General features: G+C 34.6%; 1 protein-coding gene across 1 annotated transcript in view; it reads left to right on the top strand.

Moving 5' to 3' along the window:
* Positions 1–27,695, top strand: part of COL11A1 (collagen type XI alpha 1 chain) — a 225,180-nt gene that overhangs the window by 165,564 nt on the left and 31,921 nt on the right. The window contains exons 42-53 of the mRNA XM_004002244.6: positions 398–505; positions 6,166–6,273; positions 7,169–7,222; positions 8,304–8,357; positions 8,871–8,978; positions 17,633–17,686; positions 19,239–19,292; positions 20,516–20,569; positions 25,165–25,218; positions 25,811–25,918; positions 26,206–26,259; positions 26,945–26,998. Of these exons, the coding sequence (XP_004002293.3) occupies positions 398–505; positions 6,166–6,273; positions 7,169–7,222; positions 8,304–8,357; positions 8,871–8,978; positions 17,633–17,686; positions 19,239–19,292; positions 20,516–20,569; positions 25,165–25,218; positions 25,811–25,918; positions 26,206–26,259; positions 26,945–26,998 (864 nt within the window). The remainder of the gene's footprint in view (positions 1–397; positions 506–6,165; positions 6,274–7,168; positions 7,223–8,303; positions 8,358–8,870; positions 8,979–17,632; positions 17,687–19,238; positions 19,293–20,515; positions 20,570–25,164; positions 25,219–25,810; positions 25,919–26,205; positions 26,260–26,944; positions 26,999–27,695) is intronic.

The following is a 27,695-nucleotide window of genomic DNA, read 5'->3' as shown; positions in this document are numbered from 1 at the left end:
AATCATTTTGAAAATGTTAGTCTTAGACAGTGTAACCTGCCAATTCATGATAATGCAGGGAGAAAATTATATAGTAAGGTACCATTGCATTTATGTCTTATAAAGCATTGTGAACAATTAGGAACACTCAAATGAAAAAGAAAATGTCTAAAATGTTAAGATATATTATTTTGAAATACTTTTCTTCCTATCAGTATTTCTTAACTTTAATATCTGTGCTTAATATTGGGGCTAGAATTTAATCTTTTAAATTGTGAGTATTATTCTGAGATTTTAAAATTATCTGAAAGTGACTTTTATGTTATACAAACTATAAAATGTCAATACTGAATAAGTGATTCCTAAGTATCTCTTTTTCCATCTTTAATAACAAAATACCTTTTTTCCCCTACATTAGGGCTCACCAGGAGAACGTGGATCAGCAGGAACAGCTGGCCCAATTGGTTTGCCAGGGCGGCCAGGACCCCAGGGTCCTCCTGGTCCAGCTGGAGAGAAAGGTGCCCCAGTAAGTAATTTCAAGGAGGAAATATATTATACTGCCACCCTGCACAAGTTATTACTTTTTATTCAAGGATGTTAGCTCTTCATACTCCATTGCATTCTTCCTGCGTATGTGCCTGCCATGTAAACACACTTCTTTTGTATTTATAATACAGCAAACTTCAAATTCAATTAAGTAAGATGACATTTTCCACACCTTATGAAACCCTAATACCTGTGAGGGAATTGGATATTATTAATGTAAAAGCTTCTGATTTTGCTCCTTTTAAAAGTCCTTTTAAAATTGGACTTTTGATTAAAACTGTACTTTACAGCATAGAGTTAGAAAAATGAGCACTTTTCACTCCTATACAAAACTATATTTCATTTCCAATATACAACTTCATTTCCAATCACTTTCATAGTCTATAAGTGAAATACATAGGAAGTGGCTGCCCTTTTTAATGTAATTTATATTTTGATCTACAGTGAAAGAGGTGGAAAATATCTGATCAATTATTTTATCTTATATCTCCTGTTTAAAAATTTTACATTTAAATAATCAATGTATTATATTCATTAGATTTATGTTTCATCATCAAGCTTTATCTCCTAATCTTGTTACTGTTTTGATTTAATCATACTAATTTTCAAAAAGAAAGTTAAAGCATTCTCTCATCCTCCATGGTTAAAGGAAAAACCCAGTAAATGTATATAAAAGTTGCTGACCATCATAAGCAAAAATATAAGTTCAATACTATTGTGTATACGTAAGTCTTGACATATATAATTTAGTTTAAGTCTATAATCTTCAAAATACCTTTTTATCACTAAGGCCTTAGTTTTAGCAAGTTGAGTCTGATTTAGCATGTTGCTTTCATTGTCCATTGACATTAATGTTTGTGATTTTTTTAGTATTTTCAAATTACAATGACTGTTTTTCTGTAATCTACTACCTTTTAGAAACACTTAGAATAATTAGAGTGGGTGGAATTTTGGGGTGACAGAAAAAAGCATTTTTAATTGCTGAAAATTTTTTAAAGCAATACATTTCCAGCTTCAAATACATTTGAAGAAAATTTATACATTGTTTTCTGAGATGTTAATGGAAAAGCATAAAAAATTGTTCTTTGTCTCCCTGTTAGAATTTCTATAATTTCTAACCAATCTCAGAAACTAAAGATTTGTCTATAAAACCATTATAGTATACTGTGCACTGGAAGGGGATATAAAACATAGATTCAGGACATTTCATTCATTCAGGACATTTTTGATTTTCACTCAAAAATCCAGGGCACTCATATTTTGGCACAGCACAGTGAAGAATGTATACAGAGAAAAAGAATATGCATTGCTTTAAGTGTAAATTGAGACTATCTAATACTTATTAGAGAAGTACAGAATTCCCTGAAGATAATTGAATTCTGAGTTTTAACTTGGTTAAATACCTAGAATTTATGAAGAAAAAGTAAAATATTGAAATGAATGTAAGAATATGGAAAAGTATTGAAAGTTATAATGTTATTTTGGTGATGTAGAAGAGAAATTACTGATCAAAAGCCTTTTTAACAGCTAAGATTTGGCCTGGGTTTTGGTATTAGCTGATAGCATGAGTCGTAAGGGAAAGGAGAATGCTCTGCCCATCCATTCTCTCTCAATTATTCCCACCATGAGAAAAAGTCCAAGATGTTCATTCTATTGTTCTTTTATTAAACAGGTTTGAAGATAGTAGCATAACATTCTTATAGAATTGTGGGGTGAAAGTATTCATAAACCTCCATGCAGAAGTTCAGTAAAAACTGATAGAGACATTGGCTTAGATGTTACATGAAGCCTTTTACCTCTTCCTAAACCCAAATATAAATTTTGATTCTTACCTCCTCTGAACAACTTGTATTATAATTTGTCATATAACTATCAGTAAGTTAAGGCTTGGATAAAGAAGGGAAGACAAGATAGGGATCTGTGAAAGGCAAGTCCTTGGTCTATTTACCTACCAAACAACCACCTTGGAAGGGAGAAAATGGAAAACGAGAGCCATGAATATCCATATGACCTCTGGCAATAACTGGCCTAATCTATATCCCCAAATTAATCATCCAGATAAGAAACTTGGAGGAATAGGGGGTGCTGGAAAGCAGGTAAAGTAAAGAAAGCTAAAACTTTTTCTACCTAAGTGCATTGATAGAAATATTTTGATGGAAAGAATGATTATTGAAGAAACCTAATTGTATTATGGAGGCACTGGATTGAAGGACTACAGATAGGAAGCTATGTGGATAATACATCTATCTGAGACTGCTATACAAATGGGGGGATGCCAGATCCAAAACACAGTGAAGTCAATATATTGACCATAAATTGATTAGGCATTAGTAGGTGTAGATACATGGAAACATTATTTTCAGTTTCAAGAACATGTAAATATAATTGAAGAGAGAATGATCCATGTCAGGATTGCAAATCTGGGAGTTATTTAGAATAAGTTTGATGTAGGATCTATATTATTGAGTCTCCATTTGATGAAGTATTGAGGGAAGAGAATAAAGATCTAGACTCTTTAGGGAAAATTGTGATGGTGAGAGTTCTGAAAGGATCCAGTAAGAGGGAGAGCAAGAGAGACTGTCTGTGAGTAATATGAAATATATCCAGTGGCACACCGTCATGAAGGCCAAGAGAGAAAAGAGTTTCGTTTGTTGAATGTTGTAAGTGATCAAGAATACTCAAAGGTGAGAACTAAAGATAAGACAGACCAGGATTGGCCATTGGGCATTCAAGACTTCAGGGTAATTTCAGTGGGGTTCAAAAAGAAGGCGGATGATAAAGGAGTGGAATAAGTGCATACAGAACACTTCAGTTAAGCCTGAGCTTAGAATAATAGGGAGTCAGGAGGTTCCAGCAAAATTTAATGCATTGCCTCTGGTTATTACTATTATTGTGATGCAGTTATATTTATCTCCCTGGAGAAGGAAATGGCAACCCACTCCAGTATTCTTGCCTGGAAAATCCCATGGACAGAGGAGCCTGGTAGGCTATAGTCCATGGAGTTGCAGAGTTGGACATGACTTCGCTTTCATTTTCAGTTTATATTTATTTACTTAACAAATAATAAGAAATAATCAATGAAAAGTGAGGAAGTAATGATGTCAGAGTAAACTAATGTTGCTGGCTTTGAGCTGATAAGAATTGAGCTGGGAGCTCAGTTCTATTATTTATTTTGTTCATTATTTGGGATGTTAATATGTCTAAACCTTTGTTTCCTTATTTCTGAACAAAAAACAAAACCTTAATATTTTGTGATGAGTAGATGAAATTGTAGTTCTTTCACTTTGTAGGATTATCATCATCATTGGGTGTAAACCAGAGTTTTCATCAAAAGATTAATTAATAACTAGAAAATAAATGCATAAATTAGCTTTTGAATCTGAAGGGATGGATTTGGTGAATTATAATAAAAGATGAGGGTATGGATAAGGCTAAGTTCACACAGAGTCAAACAAAGGACAAGGGGATGATTAGCTAATTTTATCAGTGTTAATATAATATTCAGCTATTAATATTGATGAAGAAGTAGAAGTAATGAAATAAACATTGCTTAAGGAGAGGTCAGCGATGTTTCTGGTAGTCGTGTAGGTTATGGGCTAAGATATCCATAATAGGAAAGGCATTTACCATCTTGCAGGGTTGTAAAATGAAGAATCTAAATTTAGATTGTTATAGATCTGTTGAAAGGTTATCCCTGATTCTACTCATACTAGGATCAAAAGAAATAAACAGCAGGTGATTCCTGGCAAGCGATTATGCGTACTATAACAAATGCAGATAAGAATTAATTTGTTTAATTTACACATACTCTCATAGATTCAATTTTTGGAGTTCAGATTCTGAAGGAAATTCAATTTAGCGAGAAATATCTGAATCAGTTGATGTGTTCAAAGTAGTGACATTCACTGTGAATAGCATAACACATTTTATGAGTGGAGATAGGTTTGTGACATTGTAATATTTAATTTGAATGAAATAAAAGGTCTCCAGTGTGACAATGGAGATATTATTAAATGATGATTATGACATAGTTTTGAAAAATGAGATCGTATGGAACCCAACAAAGTAATAAACTTATAAACATTGTTTTATAGATATTAATTTTTGTCATTAAGCAATAGATTAATTCAACTAATACTCCTTAAATGGCTATCGTGGGCCACAGGCCAGGAAGATACAATGGAATACATAAACAGTTTCTTCTCTCACAGTTCATTGTCTGATGGAGCATTGGAAAATAATCAAAGAATCACTAGGTACATGTATAATTACAAACTCTGGTTAATGACATAAAGAAATGTACTGATGTATATCAGATTATGACAGAGAGACCTCAGCTGGAGTCAGAGCCTTTCCTTGGACAGGGCATTGATGATGGAATGTAAAAGATGAGGAGGAATTAAATAAGTGGAGGGTCCTCCTAGAGGCATTCCAGGCAAATGAACAACACGTGCTCAGGCCAAGTAACAGGAAGGAAATGTCATCAAGTTTAAAAAAAGATCTAGAGGAGCTGAAATACAGAGCAATGGCAAAGGCAGTAGAAACCAGGTAATGGGGAGACTGCACTAGCAGCTTGCTCTTTATCTTAGGAATGGTAAACAAGTAAATTGACTAAAGAATGTTGTTAAGATTATCTGTCTCTCTGGTTACAACATAGGGAATAGTTTGGAAGTAAGAATAGATGTGAGATAGGAAGGAGGTATTTCAACAGTTCAGAAGAAGGCTATTAGTATTTTGGGATAAGATATTAATGGTGGAGATAAAGTGAAGTAAATATATTCAAGAGATAAAACTTGGAAAGGAGGTGGTAAGGGACAGGGAAGGGGGTAGATAGTGGGGCCAGGATAATGTAAAGGCAGGAACTAATGACATGGATTCCCAGATTGTATAACAGGAGGAAAGATAGAACTACCAAGTACAATCAAAAAATAACTCTGTGCAGAACTGTGATGAGGTCTTCACTTTTAGGAAAGGAATTTTTGCCATCTTCATTACCAAGGCTCTACTTTTTCAATTATACAATATACTTAAATTTTAAAAGAGCAAAATAATGCCACTGTCAAAAGATAAAGAAAAATTTTTAAGACGCTAACAACCTTTAATTCTGAATCAAAAGCAAGAAAATCAAAATGCAAAATCTAGAAAAATTCATGAAACATTTGTTAAAAATGAAAAACATCTACACATAAAGCATATTATGAAGTTGGGCATGTGAGCAAATGCATTTTATGGTTTTTGAGGCCTACCAGCCACTGCCCAGCTATTTCAGTAGCAATACAGAATGTAAAGGGTCAGTAACTTTTCAAAAACATAAAGCATCTGATTTTTAATATATAATGCTTGATTTGAAAATGTGTGGTTCAAAGGAAAATTCTATTGATTATTTTTGTTGATTGTTGATTATTTTTTATGAGATTCATAAATGGTTAGCAACGGTAGTGTTCTTAGTCACAAAAGAATGCGGGATATTTCATGTTATCATTTGCTACTGAGAAAATGCATTTTGAGTAAAAATCAAAACAATTTCCTTGTTAAATATGGAAGCCAGGGTATGACTCTTGTAGCTTCACTTATAAATTGAGTGGCAAATTCATAGGTTTCTTACAGCCAAGTAATGACTTGGTGGATTTTTCAATGCAGGGAGAAAAAGGTCCCCAAGGTCCGGCAGGGAGAGATGGAGTACAAGGCCCTGTGGGTCTCCCAGGGCCTGCGGGGCCTGCTGGCTCCCCTGGAGAAGATGGAGACAAGGTGAGTACTCCTTATATTAGTACATACCATGAAAAAGAAATTTTTTCTCAAAAATCCTAGATATAATCTTTCTTAAGTTTAGATATAAAATCTAAAGTTATATTTTTCAAAGTTTCAATATAGCTTTCTTGTGCTCAAAAGTTTTAATTTAGGGTCTTAGAATTAGAATTTTCCTGTGAAATAGTATGTGAGATCTAAACAAGACAAGAACAATGGTAGTGAGAAAAATGAGCAGATGCCAAAAGCTCTTATCTGTTTTTAATATTTCTCATATAAATGTGAAATTAATTAGTTGTATACATTTAACCACAGTGTCTTGGATTTGTAGAGTTAAAATTTAAGAATGAGCTGCATACATATTTTATAATCCTGTACTTCTATTTCTTACTAATGTGTAAGTGAAGATTCTAAGCTCTTGATTTTAAACGTATAGCTGTGTTGTGTTTGAATTGAATATACTTTCTAGCATTACTGTGAAATTATATAACAAAATTTGTTAATCAGTGTGCTGATAATGCATTATACTTTAGCAGTTGGAAAACTAGGAGAAAAAATAGATTGATTTTTGATTAATGTGTAATTATGTTTTTATATAAATCAGTGTATTTCCATTATCAGTTTATACTGGTGATATTTCAGATGAAATCGATTTTGTGAATTGAAAATCCCAGCTGTAATAGTCCTCAGAGTTCAGCTGATTTTTGCTTTTCTGTATGCTTATCAGTTCTAGACAGCAATATTAGTCAATACAGGAGAGTGATCACTAGGCTTTTCCAATTTAAATAGTGACATTAAATGCTATCACATAATTTAGTCATAAGATGATAGTGATCATAATGCAATGACAGGTATGGCATATTAGATATAAATTTTAACTCAAATATTTCAAATTCAGGGTGAAATTGGTGAACCAGGACAAAAAGGCAGCAAGGGTGACAAAGGAGAAAACGTGAGTTTCCTGCTTATTGAGGGGGATTTATTAATTTAATTTCTTTTGCTATTAACCATGGATTTTTTTCATGTTACTATTTCCTTATATCTCCCTATAATATTACTACTATATTACCTCTGCGGTAACTAATCAGTTTGAGATTTGGTCAATTCTAATAAAACCTCTTTTCAAAACTTTGTGTTAAGAAATGAAATAATTCAAACCTTAAAACCTCAGAATGAGACTAAACTATCTGCAATTTTTCCCTCCATTGCTTTTACATTGTTAGCTCAAATACCATGTACTTTAAAGACAGATAACATCTTTGTATTGCTATGAAAAAGATACTGACCTAGTGGAAACCTGAAAGGAACCTGCTAGTCCCTCAACCAAATCTCCAGAGCCTAGGCTTCAAAAATTGTACCCAATGTGTGGCAGTTTTAAGAAAAAGAGCGGTACAATTCCATGACTCTAGTGTCTGGATCTTTTATAGTGCCTGACTGTGTAAAAAAAAAAAAAAAAAGAATACAGTTAAGAAAATATATTTATGCATGGAAGACTCATAAAGCTACTGGAATCTATTGCTTAAAGTAAGGAGTTCTGGTTTACTGAATACATAACACTGAATTTGCATGTGTTTACATATGAGGAAAATTCCAAGTTTTCATATATCGTTACATTCTGTCTATATAGAATTCCCCACAACCTATTTTTCTTTTGGAAAATATTGTATATATGAACACTTTCATGTCTCTTTTTGACACACAGATATCTCACTAAAGAAATCTGATATTTTGAAAATTTTCAAGTGTGAAACTTTGACATGATTTATAAGTATTAGCATAGAAATCCTTTTTAAAATATCAACTACTACAAATGAGAATTTTTTCAATAACTGCCAATTTAAAAGTGATTGCAAGTAAGCAAGTCTGAGGCTCAAGAAGTAAAATAAATAATGGTTGACTGTACTAAATGCAAAAACCTTTTTCCCCAAAAAGTGTATAGAGGCTTAATAGATTTTGATCAATCAAATGTTCTGTACTATATAACTGAGGCTCTTTTGGCTTCAGTTTCAAATTTACTGATTATTTCATTTCAGGGTCCTCCTGGTCCCCCAGGTCTTCAAGGTCCAGTTGGTGCCCCTGGAATTGCTGTAAGTGCTCCTCTTTGTTCAGCAAATCTTAAGTCCTTATTATTCTCTGATTAGATAGATCCATGAACTGTCACATAACCAGTTGATTTCATGTGATAATAGGTTTGTTTCTATGCTTAACATTGAATCAAGTTTTAATTATCTAATATAGGTAGCCAAGTTGACTTTATAAATAAAAAACACTGTGACTTCATTGGAAGATAGCTAATAACCAGTTGGGAAGTACTTAATTTGTAGGAAATTCTGAACATTATTTTCCTTTATTACATAGCTCTTATTTCACTTGGTAAATATGAGAAAAATCAAAATCAGTCATATTCCATAATCAAATAATGTAAAGCAAAACGAACAATGGTATATTTGCAGCAGATAGTACAAATTTTACCTACTTATCACTTGGTTGCTTATAATAGACCAACTTTGATTAAATGAGAAATGATTATATTTTTATGATGTCTTATGGCAGAATCATGATTTTTCCAGCTTGTGATCATTTGTATTGGTCTTCTCTAGGGAGGTGATGGTGAACCAGGTCCCAGAGGTCAGCAGGGGATGTTTGGACAAAAAGGTGATGAGGGTGCAAGAGGTTTCCCAGGACCTCCTGGTCCCATAGGTCTTCAGGTAAGATGTTTTCTGCATTGCACATCCAGTCATTCCCACTTACTTCTCACACCAGGTTTTCTGGTGGATGTAAAACAAAGCAGTGGTCCTTGGTTCTATCTAGAAACTCGGTTTTTAAGTATAATAACCATTTTACTTAAACATATATCTGAACTTTAACTGCTTTTTGCCAATTACCATTAATTTTTCTGAAACTGCATCAGCCTTGGTTTCTGTAGGTTTAATACTGGTTTTCTTCATTCTCATTGTACATGGAAAATGAATGACAAACTTCTTTGTGTATATTGAAAAATCACAGTGTTAGAAAGTTTCTTTCACATATCTCATAGCAGGAAAATTAGTACTCCAGATGGCTAGCAGAAACTTTGAGAAATAGCAAACTGTCAATCACAACTGGGGCTTCTCAGGTGGTGCTAGTGGTAAAGGATCTTCCTGCCAGTGAAGTAGATGTAAGAGACTGGTTCCTTCTCTGGGTGGGGACGATCCCCTGGAGTGGGAAATGGTAACTCATTCCAGTTTTTTTGCCTGGACAATTCCAGGGACAGAGGAGCCGGTGGGCTACAGTCCATGAGGCGGCAGAGTCAGACACGACTAAGTGACTGAGCGCGCACACACACACACACACGCGCACGATTGTAACTATTAACAGAAATTGCCAACAGCAAATGTTAAGCAATAAGAGGTAAAATAGGCTTCCCTTCCCTGGTGGCTCATATCATAAAGAATCTACCTATCATGTAGGAGACTGGGTTCTATCCCTGGGTCAGGAAGATTCCCCTGGAGAAGCGAATGTCTACCCACTCCAGTTTTTTTGGCCTGGAGAATTCTATAAACAGAGGATACTGGCATGCTACAGTCCACGGGGTCACAGAGAGTCAGGCAGGACCTAGCGACTAACACTTTCACAATAGGTAAAATAAACAAATTAACATTCAGTTCCGTTCAGCCGCTCAGTCATGTCCAATTCTGCAACCCCATGGACTGCAACACTACAGGTTTCCCTGTCCATAACCAACTCCCAGAGCTTACTCAAACTCATGTCCATGGAGTCAGTGATGCTATCCAACCATCTCATCCTCTGTCATCCCCTTCTCCTCCTGCCTTCAATCTTTCCCAGCATCAGGGTCTTTTCCAATGAGTCAGTTCTTCGCATTAGGTGGCTAAAGTATTGGAGCTTCAGCTTCAGCTCCAATCACTTAAATAACTTAAATGATTAAAATAATCTTTAAAATAACTTCTTAGAATTATAATTTGTATTTTAGTAAACCCATTAGGAAGTATGAGGTTGTAAAACATTGTAGGACAAGAAATTGTCTTTAAATATAGCTTATAACTGGGTTGTTAGGCAAAACATTGCATAGTAGATATCTGTCTGAGTTGTCTTTCTTCCATATGATGTTAATTGCTTCCTACAAACTGTGGAAACATCTAGCTTTCTTCTGCCACTTGTTTATTCGATACTTACCTAGTGATTCTCTAAAAAATCATAAAATGTTTGATATTTGGGTATATATGGATATTAGTTATGCCACATTAGCAATTTTAGAAATTATTAAATCATCTAGTTCATAATAATTTTTAATATTAAGTACCTTCTTAGTATATAATTATATGTTACATTATTAAATATAACAATTATTGTTATAGCCCTCAATGGAAGTCTACCAGTGAACATAATATTGTAATTTTCTACATTTTTTATTGCCAAAATAGTTTCTTTTCAACTTGAGTAGTATAAAAGTGTCATATCATATTTTCATTTAACCCTTTTATTCTTTTGCTGTCATTTAGTTGCTAAGTTGTGTCCAGCTCTTTGCAATCCCATAGACTGTAGCCCACCAGGTTCCTCTGTCCATGGGATTTCACGGGCAAGAATACTGGAGAGGGTTGTCATTTCCTTCTCTACGGGATCTTCCCAACCCAGGGATTGAACTTGGGTCTCTTGTATTGACAGGCAGATTCTTTACCTCTGAGAAAGCAGGGAAGCCCCTTTTATACTTATTAGATGATAATAAATAAGCAATCCTGAGAAATATGTATTAGTATGTATGCTGCTGCTGCTGCTGCTAAGTCGCTTCACTCGTGTCCAACTCTGTGCGATCCCATAGGTGGCAGCCCAGCAGGCTCCTCCGTCCCTGGGATTCTCCAGGCAAGAACACTGGAGGGGTTGTCATGTCCATCTCCAATGCATCCATGCATGCTAAGTCGCTTCAATCGTGTCCGACTCTATGCAACCCTATGGATAGCAGCCAACCAGGCTCCTCTGTCCACAGGATTCTGTAGGCAAGAATACTGGAGTGGGATGCCATTTCCTTCTTCACAGTTGTATGAGCAGCACATATATTTGAAAATAACAAGGCATTAGAAATTAGATTGCTGATGTATATATTACCATTCACTTTCTGCTTTTTCATTTAACTGATTATTCTGAATTCTATAAGGTTGTAATTTAGAAATTTAGTTATCATGATTAAAAAGGTGTCTTGTAACTTATATTTAAAAAATATTGTATTTTTAAAAGTCTTCATTTACATAGAGTAAGAAATATGATCTTTGATGAAGGTGACTCAAGAAATCAATTCCCCAAAAAATAGATTATATTTTCCCAGAATACCTCTTTAAATCAGGAATCTGAAAAGATGTTAATGTAATTAACATGCTCACAACTGTGTCTTCATCCTTTAATTGAGTCTTTGTGGCAGAATAGATATTAGCAATTATATTAGACATTAATAATAATAATGTAGGAGTCTAGTTGCTTACTATTTGTCTCCATATGAAGAACGCACATAGAATGAGAGTTCTTGGCCTGAATTCATTTTTTATTTCATCATTTAAGAGGTAAATTATTTTAAATTAACAGATCTTATAGCAGAATCTCTCTGTGCATAAATTACTCCTTAGAAAAGTGCTGGGACATTTGAAAACTGACTAACACCGGAGTGCCATTTTGCACATTTAGCTGCTGCAAAAAAAGGATTTGACTCAATGTGTTTCTACTGATTTGAATAATAAGAATATTCTGTCTAAACTTGGTGCTTCCCTGATAACTCAGTTGGTAAAGGATATCCCTACAATGCAGGAGACCCCGGTTCAATGACTGAGTCAGAAGATCTGCTGGAGAAGGATAGGCTATCCACTCCAGTATTCTCGGATTTCCCTTGTTGCTCAGCTGGTAAAGAATCCGCCTGCAATGCAAGAGAATTTGAACTATAATCAAACTTCATAAAAAGAGATAAATATTTCAATATTTTTCTATTGGGTGGTTTCTACTGAACTAATATCAAGAATAACATGCATAAATAAAAATGGCAATGCAGACTAGGCATGTTATAGAAATACAAGACAACTATGAGCTAATATTATATAACATTCCATTTGGAAATCACAAATCAGATGCACTGTATACTACAGTAGGTGGGATATAAGGAATGTGATTGTTAATTTATGTGGTGTTTATAAGAGCTTAATTATGTTTACATTGTAGTGCTTAGCACTTAAGGAAATGGGCTTAAACTGAAACGTTTATTTCATCTGTGTTAAAAATCTACTTGTCTTTTTAAGAATTTGAGTTCATGTTCTCCATCAATGAATTAGAATCTCTTTGGTTGTGGATCTTGGAATCTAAAATTTTAGTGACCTCTTTCAGATTATCTTTAAGCAGGATAAAATTGGAAACACTACCTGGCTATTTCCTCCCAGGAACTTCTCTAGTAATTCTAGAAGCTAGCATCAGTTGATGATAACCATTTGGCAAGTACGTATGATAGGCTATTTTCCTAGACATCTAACCTACAAATGAGAAAAAATAAATGAAATTCTGGTATATGCTATTATAAATCAGTAATTAAGATTTCCTCATACAAATGAATATACAGAATATTAAAAAATTTACAAATATACTCAGTAAAGCTATCCTCTCTCCAAACTGAGAGTCATGTGGAATTGGTACATCACAAAAACAATTTCATGGCTTATTACCAGCATTTAAAAACTGAAATATAACAAGATAAGGATAAAAATATCAAATATCATCATCTATCTATTCAAGATTACTTTTTTCTTTTTTTAATTTATTTATTTTAATTGGAGGCTAATTACTTTACAATATTGTATTGGTTTTTGCCGTATATTGACATGAATCAGCCATGGGTATACATGCGTTCCCCATCCAGAACTCCCCTCCCCTCTCCCTCCCAATCCCGTTCTTCTGGGTCATCCCAGTGCACTAGTTGTGAGTACCCTGTCTCATGCATTAAACCTGGACTGGAGAACTATCTCACACATGGTATATAGATGTTTCAATGCTATTCTCTCAGATCATCCCACCCTCGACCTCTCTCACAGAGTCCAATAGATTGTTATGTACATCTGTGTCTCCTTCACTGCCCCGCATATAGGGTTATTGTTACCATCTTTCTAAATTCCATATACATACATTAGTATACTGTATTGGGCCTGGTGTGCTGCGGTTTGTGGGGTTGCAAAGAGTCGGACACAACTGAGCAACTGAACTGAATTGATATTGTATTGGTGTTTTTCTTTCTGACTTACTTCACTATGTATAATAGGCTCCAGTTTCATCCACCTCGTTAAAACTGATTAAATGTATTCTTTTTAATATTCCATTGTGTATATGTACCATAGCTTTCTTATCCATTCATCTGCTAATGGACACATGTACACCCATGGCTGATTCATGTGACTGTATGGCAAAAACCACTACAATATTGTAAAGTAATTAGCTTCCAATTAAAATTAATTAATTAAAAAATTCAACATTTCATTAAAATCTCTGTTTTTCTCTGGTGCTCTGCCAGTTGTTAGAGACAAAAGCTTGACCTGAAAGAGCAATGTCCCATGAGTTCAGTTCAGTTCAGTTGCTTAGTCGTGTCCTGTATTCCGTGACCCCATGGACTGCAACATACCAGGCTTCCCTGTCCATATCCAATTTCTGAAGCTTGCTCAAACTCATGTCCATTGAGTTGTTGATGCCATCCAACCATCTCAGTCTCTGTGATCCCCTTCTCCTCCTGCCTTCAATCTTTCCCAGTATCAGGGTCTTTTCCAGTGAGTCAGTTCTTCACATCAGGTGGCCAAAGTATTGGAGTTTCAGCTTCAGCATCAGTCCTTCCAGTGAATATTCAGGACTGATTTCCTTTAGGATTGTCTGGTTGGATCTCCTTGCAGTCTGAGGGACTCTCAAGAGTCTTCTCCAACACCACAGTACAAAAGCATCAATTCTTCTGTACTCAGCTTTCTTTATAGTCCAACTCTCACATCCGTATATGACTACTGGAAAAACCATATTCAACAACAGAATGGGAAAGACTAGAGATCCCTTCAAGAAAATTAGAGACACCAAGGGAACATTTCATGCAATAAAGGCTCAATAAAGGACAGAAATGGTATGGATCTAACAGAAGCAGAAGATATTAAGAAGAGGTAGCAAGAATACACAGAAGAATTGTAAAAAAAGATCTTCATGACCCAGATAATCACGATGGTGTGATCACTCATCTAGAGTCAGACATCCTGGAATGTAAAGTCAAGTGGGCCTTAGAAAGCATCACTATGAACAAAGCTAGTAGAGGTGATGGCATTCCAGTGGAGCTATTTCAAATCCTGAAAGATGATGCTGTGAAAGTGCTGCACTCAATATGCCAGCAAATTTGGAAAAACTCAGCAGTGGCCACAGGACTGGAAAAGGTCAGTTTTCATTCCAATCCCAAAGAAAGGCAATGCCAAAGAATGCTCAAACTACCGCACAATTGCACTCATCTCACACGCTAGTAAAGTAATGCTCAAAATTCTCCAAGCCAGGCTTCAGCAATACGTGAACCGTGAACTTCTTGATATTCAAGCTGGTTTTAGAAAAGGCAGAGGAACCAGAGATCAAATTGCCAACATCTGCTGGATCATGGAAAAAGCAAGAGAGTTCCAGAAAAACATCTATTTCTGCTTTATTGACTATGCCAAAGCCTTTGACTGTGTGGATCACAATAAACTGGAAAATTCTGAGAGAGATGGGAATACCAGACCACCTGACCTGCCTCTTGAGAAATCTGTATGCAGGTCGGGAAGCAACAGTTAGAATTGGACATGGAATAACAGACTGGTTCCAAATAGGAAAAGGAGTACGTCAAGGCTGTATATTGTCACCCTGCTTATTTAACTTATATGCAGAGGACATCATGAGAAACGCTGGGCTGGAAGAAACACAAGCTGGAATCAAGATTGCCCCGAGAAATATCAATAACCTCAGATATGCAGATGACACCACCCTTAAGGCAGAAAGTGAAGAGGAACTAAAAGACTCTTGATGAAAGTGAAAGAGGAGAGTGAAAAAGTTGGCTTAAAGCTCAACATTCAGAAAACGAAGATCATGGCATCTGGTCCCATCACATCATGGGAAATAGATGGGGAAACAGTGGAAACAGTGTCAGACTTTATTTTGGGGGGCTCCAAAATCACTGCAGATGGTAACTGCAGCCATGAAATTAAAAGACGTTTACTCTTTGGAAGAAAAGTTATGACCAACCTAGATAGCATATTCAAAAGCAGAGACATTACTTTGCTGACTAAGGTCCGTCTAGTAAAGGCTATGGTTTTTCCTGTAGTCATGTATGGATGTGAGAGTTGGACTGTGAAGAAGGCTGAGTGCTGAAGAATCGATGCTTTCAAACTGTGGTGTTGGAGAAGACTCGTGAGAGTCCCTTGGACTGCAAGGAGATCCAACCAGTCCATTCTGAAGATCAACCCTGGGATTTCTTTGGAAGGAATGATGCTAAAGCTGAAGCTCCAGTACTTTGGCCACCTCATGGAAAGAGTTGACTCACTGGAAAAGACTTTGATGCTGGGAGGTATTGGGGGTAGGAGGAGAAGGGGACGACAGAGGATGAGATGGCTGGATGGCATCACTGACTTGATGGACGTGAGTCTGAGTGAACTCTGGGAGTTGGTGGTGGACAGGGAGGCCTGGCGTGCTTTGATTCATGGGGTCGCAAAGAGTTGGACACGACTGAGTGACTGAACTGAACTGATTAGACTGACCTTTTTTGGCAAAGTAATATCTCTGCTTTATAATATGCTGTCTAGGTTGGTCACAGTTTTTCTTCCAAGGAGCAAGTGTCTTTTAATTTCATAGCTGCAGTCACCATCTGCTGTGATTTTGGAGTCCCCCAAAATAAAGTGTCTCACTGTTTCCACTGTTTCCCCATCTATTTGCCATGAAGTGATGGGACTGGATGCCATGCTCTTTGTTTTCTGAATGTTGAGTTTTAAGCCAACTTTTTCAGTCTCCTCTTTCACTTTCATCAAGAGGCTTTTTAGTTCCTCTTCACTTTCTGCCATAAGGGTGGTGTCATCTGTGTATCTGAGGTTATTGATGTATCTATTGGCAGTCTTGATTCCAGCTTGTGCTACATCCATCCCAGCATTTCACATGATATATTCTGCATATAAGTTAAGTAAGCAGGGTGACAATATACAACCTTGACATCCCATGAGTATAAGTATGCAAACAAGTGGTACAATTGTGTTTTTAAATGTATGTTTCAAATTGGAAAATCCCATGGATGGAGGAGCCTGGTAGGCTACAGTCCATGGGGTCACACAGAGTCTGACATGACTGAGCGACTTCACTTTAGGTAAGATAGGCCTCCCCTGATGGCTCAGAGGGTAAAGCGTCTGTCTGCAATGCAGGAGACCCAGGTTCCATCCCTAGGTCGGGAAGATCCCCCCTGGATAAGGAAATGGCAACCCACTCCAGTACTATTGCCTGGAAAATCCCATGGACGCAGGAACCTTGTAGGCTACAGTCCATGGGGTCTCAAAGAGTCGGACACGACTGAGCGACTTCACTTTCTTTCAAATGTATACAACGTATTGTAATATAAAATAGGAAATATAAACAGATATGCTGGGGGGAATTAGGAAAATCAAGAGGGAGTACAGTAATTTTTTTTTTTTGCTGGCCCATAAAGATAGGGCCAGGTGAAATCTGAAGGCAGCTGCTCTGATTTTATTCAATAGCATAGAACCTCTCCCAAAGAAATTACACTGCAATTGAACGTAAAGGAAATAGATTTGAGTAAATAAAGGAAGTGTAATATATCAGGTCTCATGGCCTTATGAGTTTTTAAGATCCAGAACTGGAATTAACAGGTCAAGAGTTCAGAAGATATTTGTAACCCTGGACATATGTTGGATGGAATATTTATTTTCAAAGGAGTTTTGTCTAACTGTTCCAATCTATAAAATCCTCACCAGGAAAAGGTGTCCTAAAATAATTTGGAACAAGATTTTTCAAAAACATTTTTACAATGTTAATTCCATATACTACTCATAAAGATGGAGAAAATGATTAGGTATTCATAAATTCCCAGAACAAATTATGTATTTAGTTCTTGTAATTGAAATAGAAAAGTATAATACTATGCAAAGCATGAATTTTGTGAACATACATATATGATTCCTTAATATTTAGTCAATATTTGCATTATGTGTATTTTGACAGATGATAGTTTATGAGTCTCAAGTCCACATTCTTATTTAGCTGTATTTAACTTTGAATTCTATATGAGAAATTGGACAAATATTTCTTTTTAAATACATGAATGAATTTTACTGTTTTTCTATTTATATTTTCTTAGGGTCTTCCAGGCCCACCTGGTGAAAAAGGAGAAAATGGGGATGTTGGTCCTATGGTAAGTTTTTATTTTCTAAAATTGATGTATATTATGAATTTCCACATTACTAGTATCTTTCTCAAGGCTTATTAATATAAACAAAGTAGTCCTAAAGATTATGACTTTGCAGATTGTTGCCTCCCTGTTCCTTACCCAGACTTGCACCTGCCACTTTTAAAGTTTCTCTCACTGTCTTGACTATTACTCCATCTTTCCTTTTCCTCTCTTCGGAATAATGTTGTGCACACATATGGCTTTCTTTGGTTGATATATTGTTATATCTATTTTATTTCTCTGTGTATATATTGTTAGGTATATATAAACTGCTACACATTTGTTTTGTTTTGTTTTTTAGTCTTTAGCTTTAGCTCTGGTCTTTGATGTGAAACAGGTAAATAATAGATAATAGTTACCCAGGATTTGGGTAACTAACAAATGTTAACACACTATTAAAAATTAATTACACTTTAAAACAAATTCTTAATTTAATGAGGAATTTCATCTTAATCAGAATGCTTTGGCCTAATAATATTCAATTATTGATTCTGGATTTTTTGCTCTAAATTTAATATTTCAGCTATAAATTTAAAATACATATATTTGTTGATCAAGCACTACCTTGGTAAAGAAAAACTAAGCCAGGGTCATTGGCATCTATAATGAAATGAATATATTTTCTAATTGCTCTTTCCCTTTGATGAACATTGCCTCCAATATTTGCTCCCTTCAAAATACATATTTTGATAATTTTATACTTACATGTTAGATTTTATAAGGAACAAGAAACATAAACATTGCCCATTCAAAATAACTAATTAATACCCTAAACAGTTCAGTTGCATAGCAAGCTTCTCTCTGAATACCCTTGCTATGGTCCCCCGAATCATTAATACATTCTCTCTGACTTATGGGAATAGCTAATGGCTAATAGTCAACCATGACATGAAAATAAACTGTGACCTCTAAGAAAGTACTAATGCCCTGGGATTTACTACAGATGAATTTAAACACAGTCTTGAAGGGGTTCTGGCCATCAGTATTTTACAAAAATTGTCCCAAGGTAATTTTAATGCATAGCCAGGAGCAAGAACCTTTATTTAAGGATGACAACTAAACAGTTAATCTTATTCCAATTCTGGCATATGTAACATGAGAGCTGACATTAAAAAAAGTGAAAATATACAAATAAGAAATATAGAATTAATGAATTCTAAATCTATTCAAGCACTATTTATTTTCCCAACTTTATGTCTCCTTTATACTCTAGCATTCTAGTATATTCTGGTATATAATATTTTAGTTGTATTATGAATTCATTGTACTGGATAGTATTAATAGACTTTTATAATTTTTAATTAAATTGTTCTTCCTGCAGTTCTAATTTCCCCATATCTATGTGTAAAGAAGAATTTGCTAACATGATGTATCCATTAAGAATGATACCTGATTTGCTTTATTGACTATGATTTTGCAGGCTGAAGCTTCTTTTTGTTTTCTTAATCACAAAATGAAAACATCAGGAATGCATTTGAGTTTGGTCTACATAAACCTTAATATTCTTCTCTTACAGGGTCCACCTGGTCCTCCAGGCCCAAGAGGTCCTCAAGGTCCCAATGGAGCTGATGTAAGACTGTGAAATATTTAGTTATTTTGAAGTTATATAGATATTATGTAATGGCAAGCAGTATCTAAAATACAATGGGGATAATTACACTCCTTTGAAATGTTTACATGAACAATAGCTTAAGGGTCAATTACTCACTTCATTTTTTTTTTCCACTTCATTTTGTTTAAAGGAAAAGAAAGGCTTTGCAGGGAACTAGTCCCTACAAATATTAATATAATATAGGTACAAAAAATATATTACATTCAATATATATTTAGTGAGAAATATTCACTAAAGTACTACATTGTTCAGTTCAAATTACTGTGTCTTGCACATAATAATTCTACACTGCTGCTGAATTGTTTCAGATTTAACCTTTATCTTTTACAACTCCTTGAGGAGATGGTTTGTAATTACCTTGATTATACTAGCCTAGATCTGTGTCCCAAACATCCTTTATCTAAAAGTTTTGCAATTTTGTATTTTTTTCTGTAAAATATATCAGAGTAATGTGTACATTATAATATATTTACTTCTTACCCTGTAAAAAAGTTTCCTCTTAATTGTATGAATGATCTCCCCCAAGCTTAACTGTTGACTAACTGTTCCAATATTATAGGAGTGTAATGTCATATTTATCTTATTGTTACTATTAACAAACTTATAAACTTTGGTGTTGTGTTTCCATTTGACTTTCCCTTTTCACAAAGAGCAAGTTTGCTCTTCTGTTATTCCTGGTTTTAATGCTGGCGGGCCAGAACTAGGTAAAATAAATTACATGCAGATATACTAAAAATGCTTTTAGGTTTTAATTCTTCTAAGCAATTTAAAGACTAAGAGATGGTTTATATTGTTTTTGCATGGATTGTAGTATTCTTAATCAGAGTCGTATTTTGATCCACTAAGAAAATCTGCAAAACCGTCCTCTAAATCTGATCTACTCAATTGGCAGAAAAATTGAAATTATGTTCCAAGTATTAACTGATATGACTAGAGTTGGAAAGTCCTCTGCTTTATCACCAGAATTCTGGTGCATTTGAAAATCAATTCAATGCAATTAAATTATTTGCTATCTAGCACATTTGACAACTCCATAAAGTTCATTGTTTTGTCTCATCTTTCAAATGACTTGAGATATTCTTGCACATATTTCTCTCTTTGAGAACAAGTGGATGTATGTTTATGAATTTATATCTTATTACAAGAGTAAGGATAACTGTATTCCCTTTCTTACACCGCAGGGACCACAAGGACCTCCAGGATCCATTGGCTCAGTTGGTGGTGTTGGAGAAAAGGTAAGGGATGCAGTGATAGACAGTTAAAGCAGCAAGAATTGGGAACTTTAATAATATCAGTTAGTATTTTAAGTGCTTATAATAGTTGTGTCTTTCTAATGTTTTGCACATATTTATATCATGATTTAGAGGTGTAACATTTTTTATTGCCAGGCATGGTTCTCCTCGTACGGATTACTCCTTGTAATTAACACAACCACCCCATGATGATAATATTTTATCCACATTTTTAGGCTGAGTGAGCAGAATATAGAGAATATCAGTAAATTCATCAAGGTTTTGTCAATAGAAAGTGACTAAATCAAGATCCACTTTAACCCAGGTATATTTGATTAGACTGTGTCTGTAGTAACATTCTACTGAAAATAGAAGAGATTGGTTGATGCAACTGACTTAAAAGGGAGAAAAGAATCCTTCACAATACAAAAGAATTAATCATTCATTTTGTCATATTTGGAGTTGTATTTTCATTACTAATTGAGCTTCCCTAGTGTCTCAGACGGTAAAGAGTCCGCCTGCAGTGCAGGAGACCTGGGTTCAATCCTGGGTTGGGAGGATCCCTTGGAGAAGGAAATGGCAACCCACTCCAGTATTCTTGCCTGGAAATCCCATGGATGGAGGAGCCTGGCAGGCTACAGTCAATGGGGTCGCAAAGAGTCCAACACAACTGAGTGACTTCAATTTAATTTACTTTTTTCATTACTAATACTGTCTTTGGCACTTTTCAAAATTGTTGGCATTGATATAATATCTGAGCTCTGAATAGTTTCTTTTTATCATGAAAATGATTTTATTTAAAATATCTGCTTTTCCTTTTTATAAAAATGATAAAATGATTCTCTTTTGTTATTTATGCATTCACTCTCATTTCTTAAAAGAACTTTCAAGAAAATTAACATTGATATTGCTTTACTTAAAAAATAAATTATTCATCAGTTTGAGGCATAGAAATGTCATGCCATAAAATACGCAGTGGAAAAAATTTGGAAATTTCCTGTGTTTGCTTCAGTTTTGTTAATAAATATCAGAAGTATAGACTTATCCTTATCATAAAAGTAATTCTGTTGTTTAGTCTCAAAAATTTTGATGTATCATATATTATACTCATTGATTTATTTTTGTTGAAAGATTTAGTCCTCAGAAAAGATATGTAATTGGTTGAGAATCTAGTACTTTAGTGTTCATTTGTTCCCAACACCCACATTCTAGCATTTTTATTATAATTAATCTTATATAATTGCCTATTTAAATAGTTTGTTAATTACTAAATTAGAAATAGTTGAAAGCTATTATCTAATTCTTCCCCTGGAGAAGGAAATGGCAACACCTCCCAGTATTCTTGCCTGGGGAATCCCATGGACAGCGGAGCCTGGTGGGCTACAGTTCATGGAGTTGCAGAGTCAGACACCATGAGTGAGCAACTAACACTTTCCCTTTCATCTAATTCTTATTTCATAAGCAGGCTAGTTCTTTAATTCTGATTGACTAACTCTTGGCTTATATTCTTAAAGTTTCTGTTTAAAAAAAATGCAGATAAATTGAGAATGGAATTGAAAGAACTTTTTCTTTGAGTTTAGTTGTCATAGGAAGAGTAACAGAAAAGAAGACTGCTATCTGATGGTATCACAGTAATAGACAGATGAAGGTAGCCCACACCTTTCCTCTTTCTTCCCTTTGCATCATCTTCTTTTGGTTCTAATACTGAACAAATAATTGTTAGGACTAGTCTCTAATTTTAGTTTTCTGCCCATATAGCAAATTCTAAAACCATTTTACCACTTTTTCAGCTTATTTTGTTTCCTAAAGCTTTTGGGTACAGTGGGAATACTGTTAAGTACTTAAGTTGTTTCTTTAATGGTTTTATCCTCTGCCCTAATCTAGAAGATAAGCATGGATGCCAGATGTTTGGAGCTTTGGGAAATTCCCTTCCCATACTGTTTCCATTTGCTTAAAGTCTATCTGGTAATATCTGGCCACTTTTGCATCTTCATAGAATAATTCAGTTAACCAGGATAGGTGTTTGACTTCTTAAAATTAAAACATCTAAATTTGTTGTACTTAAAAAAAAAAAACAGAGTTTTATTTTTCTCTATTTAAAAACATTTCTATGTGACAGCAAGATAGAAATAAAATCCTAATATTCTTTTCTTTTCTTCAGAATCTAGGGTATAGATTCTGGCTATACTTTGAATCTAGGGTATACTTTGATGAAGATTACAGATTTTTGAGATCGAATCTGATTTGATTTGAATGCTTTCTCACTTCTATGCTGGAAATTTATTTTCAGTCCCAAATTCAATAGAAAAAAGAAAAGCTAAGCTACTTTAGTCATGCTGCACTTTGCTTTAATAAATTTAACTTGTTTTCTGTGTAATATATGTTTGCTATTGATGGATTTTGTACTTTAGTGTTTTCCTCAAAACAGTGAATGCTTATTTTATGAATTTAGGCAGACAGAGTAACTTGCTATGCCTTCTGAAGGGGGCTTTAATCTGAACAAGTGTGTTACAGAATGGAGGCTTTAATCTAACAAGTGTGATAAAATGGTTAAATGATAAGTAATAATAAATATATAATCTACCACCTCTTTCATATGCCAGTGGTCTTCATAGACTTTACATTATTGCAAATTACCATTATTACTTAGAATAAGCATGGTATAGCCTGTTGATACTAGAAATATTTAATTTATATAATTCAGTCTTGTTCATTGTTTTATTGCTTTAAATGTGATCTTGTTCCATCCCTTTTCAATTTTAAATGGGACCTTTAGCAATAATATTAATATCATCTTAAGTAATTGCTATTTATATTGTGCACATTTGTCTATAATATAACCAAAAATGTAATTTTCATATGTATTTAGTCATACTGCTACATATTAGATCTCTAGAACTTATTCATCTTGAGTATCTGAAATTTTGAACCCTTTAATTAACATCTCCCCATGGCCCCCAATCTCCAACCCCTGGTGACCACCAATCTACTCTCTGCTTGGGTGAGCTTAGCTTTTTTAAATTCCATCTAATTGAGGTTATGCAGTATACTATATACATTCCATATATAATGAATTTAATATGGACATTTTACAGTTGATTTGAATGGCAAACCGCTTAAGTTTTTTTCAAAGATGTGAATAATGACTCTTAAAATATCACCTACATTTTATTCCATCATACTGGGATTGGTGAATGATTCATTGCTTTGAAAATAATGTAAATATAATTTTTACTTGTAAAGTTTTTTCAAGATAATTGGAAATATTTTCTACTTATCTTGAGAGAGAAAATAATTTATACATAATAATAGTACTAATAAATTCTTAGAAAGTACTTGATCTCTTCCCTCATTATGCAGACAATTTCAAAAGTTAAAATATGTGCATATCCTCAAAGAATAAGAAATTGTGTACACAAAATAGTCTCTCCCTTGGAATTATGTTTATATTTGATTTCAAACCAATTCATGAACAGTGGGTTTGTGCCAGGAACATTAGAAATAGCCAAGTTAAAAATTAAAGGAAATTCAGGCCTCATTTTTTTTTAATTAGAATAATTTTTACTTCAGAGTTTCTAGTACAACAGGTTTTGTTAGAAACATTCATGGCACATCAATGTACTCTATTACTTCACTTGAATGATTACTTGAACAGAATATTGTGTTTGTATGCATTTCTAAGTATGAAGAGTTAGTAACAGACTTTCACAAGAGAAAACCTATTAGTCTAGGAGGATTATTTATTATTCCACTGAGTCAGAAAATAGCCATCCATATCTATATATGGAAATCATAAAAACTGCCTATATATATTGGAGAAGTATATATATTGGAGAAGGAAATGTATACACACACACACACACACATACACACACACACACACAGGAGAGGGAAATGGCAACCCACTCCAGCATTCTTTCCTGGAGAATTACATGGATAGAGGAGCTTGGCAGGCTATAGTCCATGGGATTGCAAAAGGGTCAGTCATGACCTAGTGACTTAACATAATATGTATATTTATATATATATAGAGAGAGAGACTCAAAAAAAGAAATTTTAATTAGTATCTAAGTATCAATGTGCATCTTACAAATAGTCTTTTTGTATTTATTTATAGCTCTACTTTATACCTCTTCAGACCTCTACTAACTAATTTGATAGGATTATAAAAATGCTACCAAATTGTTTGATTAGAGCAAATTAATATTTTAAAAAGAAAACATTTTAAATTGTTTAATCCATAAGCTTAATTGTAATGTGAATATTGATGCAACACAATACACAGTTTTTAGGAAACATGTGAATGTCTGTTTTGTGTGTTTTGGTGGTAACTTGGCTTAATGTTCTGGCTCTTAACTAACTGATGAGAATTGTAGCATCCAGCATATTCAGTTCTATTAATATCTCCCCAGTTGAGAAATAAAAGTATTAAGGTCAGCAATAGAAAAAGTTCCTTCTTTTTATCAAAGTTGTCCCTGCTTTTTAAACAATATAATGAGTTAAGGGCTAGTCTAAAGTGTCATGGTCATCATTGAAGGCAATTTTACAAATGCAAAACATCATTCTGTGTTCGGATAACTCATTTCTGTTCTTTATAGGGTGAACCTGGAGAAGCAGGGAACCCTGGGCCTCCTGGAGAAGCAGGCACAGGTGTAAGTGCTGGCTTATTGTCAATATAGTGTTTTAGGGATAAGATATTTCTTTCAGAGTATTTTAAACATGGAACTTAACTCCTAGATGCAATTCAGTTACTTGGTTTCCCTTTCCAGTCCATTAAGAATCATCACAAATGCAGAGCCTTTTTATTTAATAATTTTGCCTGTCCTCTGCATATTTTTGACTCACACGGAAATTTAACAAATATTACATGTGCCAACTTAGAACATTAATAACTGTAAGATATTTATTGCACATATCTTTGGTGGACTAGCCACAAAAGAAATGAACAAACCCTGCTACATCAAGTGATTATGGATTGTACTATTCTAACTTAGATTGGTTTAAACTGAGGGTGACCTTGACTTCCAGAAAACATTTGGCCATGTTTTGAGACATTTTTGGTTGTCACTCTTGGAGCAACGATAAGTGCTGGCATCTATGTAATAGGCACCGGGATGGTGGTAAACATCTTGCAATGCAGGAGACAGGCTCCCACAACAGAGAAGTGCCTGACCTAATATGCTGAGGTTAAGAAGCTGTTTTAAAACTTGTAAGAGAATCAGGTGTTTTTCTTTTGTTGTGTAGGGTCCCAAAGGAGAAAGAGGAGAGAAAGGAGAAGCTGGTCCACCGGGTGCTGCTGGACCTCCTGGTGCTAAGGGACCGCCAGGTGATGATGGCCCTAAGGGTAATCCGGTGAGTGACCTCGGTCCTCTTCAAAGTGACATCTATGGCAAAGCTCCTTGAAACTTTTCATAGTAAGACTAGAAATCATGAGACTTTGGCCCATAGTTGGTGAAGTTAACTTTCCTTCGTTTTATATATTCATAAGCATTCTCAATTCATACCATTTAAAAAAAAGTTTCTAGCAGAAGAAAGATATTTTATATGGTTTCGCCATGACTTTTACCTCTTAAACTTCAGAATATCACGACTTTATATGAAACTATTTTTCATTATTTCCTTTTAAAACATTATCTTAGGGTCCTGTTGGTTTTCCTGGAGATCCTGGTCCTCCTGGTGAGCCTGGCCCTGCAGTAAGTATCATGAGAAAACAAAGGAATTATTTTCGTGAGGAATCTTCCCAGTTAATAATTAAAGAAAAGCCTTAATTACTTCAGTGGATCCTCAGAATTAGGAAGAAAAGAAAGATGTAAACTGTAGCCACGTGTAGCAGAACAAAAATTTGTATATTTGAAGATTATTTGACTTGCGTTGCATGATTATTATTATCTCTTCATTGGGTTACTGTTCCAGAGTTTGTTGTGTTGTACATATTAATTATCTGAGTAGCAGCAAAGAGTCAGACACGACTGAGCAACTGAACTGAACGGAACTGAGCAGCATTACTTTTATTTCAAAATTATAGGAGTTCTGCTTTTACCTCGGTCTGTTTTAAAATCGAAATATCTCAAACTGCATCATATTTGTTCATAGTTAAAGGATGCACTCTTCTTGTATAATAATTATATCTTCCCCTTTCCTTATATTCAGAGCACACTATATATTTTTTAATTTAACATGAGAGAAATTTCATAAATTTTATGGTAAGAGATTCTATAATTCTTAAAAAAAAACAACTGAAAGAATATAATGATACTCTTGTCTATCAGGTAATAATTTATCTTAAGGACTAAGCTGGTACATCATAGCTTTTTTTTCCTGATAAAAGTGAGTTAATATTGAGAAATACCTGGGTTCATTTTCTTTTGCTGATTATAGGGTCAAGATGGTGTTGGTGGTGACAAGGGTGAAGATGGAGATCCTGGACAACCGGTAAGTAAGCACACTATTTTATTTAGCCTCTGCAGAGTCTCAAGATATTTAAAAGAAGTAATCAGGCTCTGAAAAGCATAGCTAAATGTATACATATTTTTCTTAATGAATTATCAGTTATATTTGAACTCCAGTTTAATGTCAGTCTTCCATGGAATGTTTCTTACTTGATGTAGTTTAAGAAATAGAAGCACAGTCTTCATAATAAAAACTAAAGCTGTATCATAATAGTGATTTTGTCATACCAGATCACATTCAGCTATCTCTCCAGTTGTGTTAAATGGAAAATCATTTTAAACTCACAAGTGAGACTTAAATGAAGAAAACAGTTATCAGCCTATTATTAGGATGAATTACTTCAATTTCTAACCTAAAAGAACTCAGCATTACTGGACTATTTTTTAAATTTTTTAATTTGGGAAATACAGCAGGAGGCTTCGGCCACATGTGGTTATTTAAGGAGGAAGTAAGGAGGGTGCTTACTTAACTAGGAATGAAAGACAAACTGCACTCTGAACATAACTTTGTCTCTAGAGTCATATCCGCTGGGTGTTTGCAGTCAAAGATATATAGGCTTATTCTGTGTGAATAAGACTTGTGGGTCATATCCCAGCATGTTGTGTTCTCCTTTGCATAAAAAAGGGTAGTGTTGCACAAGATAAAATTAGAGATATAGATTCATAGTTCACAGATGTAT

Source organism: Ovis aries, chromosome 1 (assembly GCF_016772045.2).
Source record: "Ovis aries strain OAR_USU_Benz2616 breed Rambouillet chromosome 1, ARS-UI_Ramb_v3.0, whole genome shotgun sequence".
NCBI lineage: Eukaryota > Metazoa > Chordata > Mammalia > Artiodactyla > Bovidae > Ovis > Ovis aries.
Note: the sequence above shows the minus strand (reverse complement) of the source record. Positions and strands in the feature narration are given on the sequence as shown.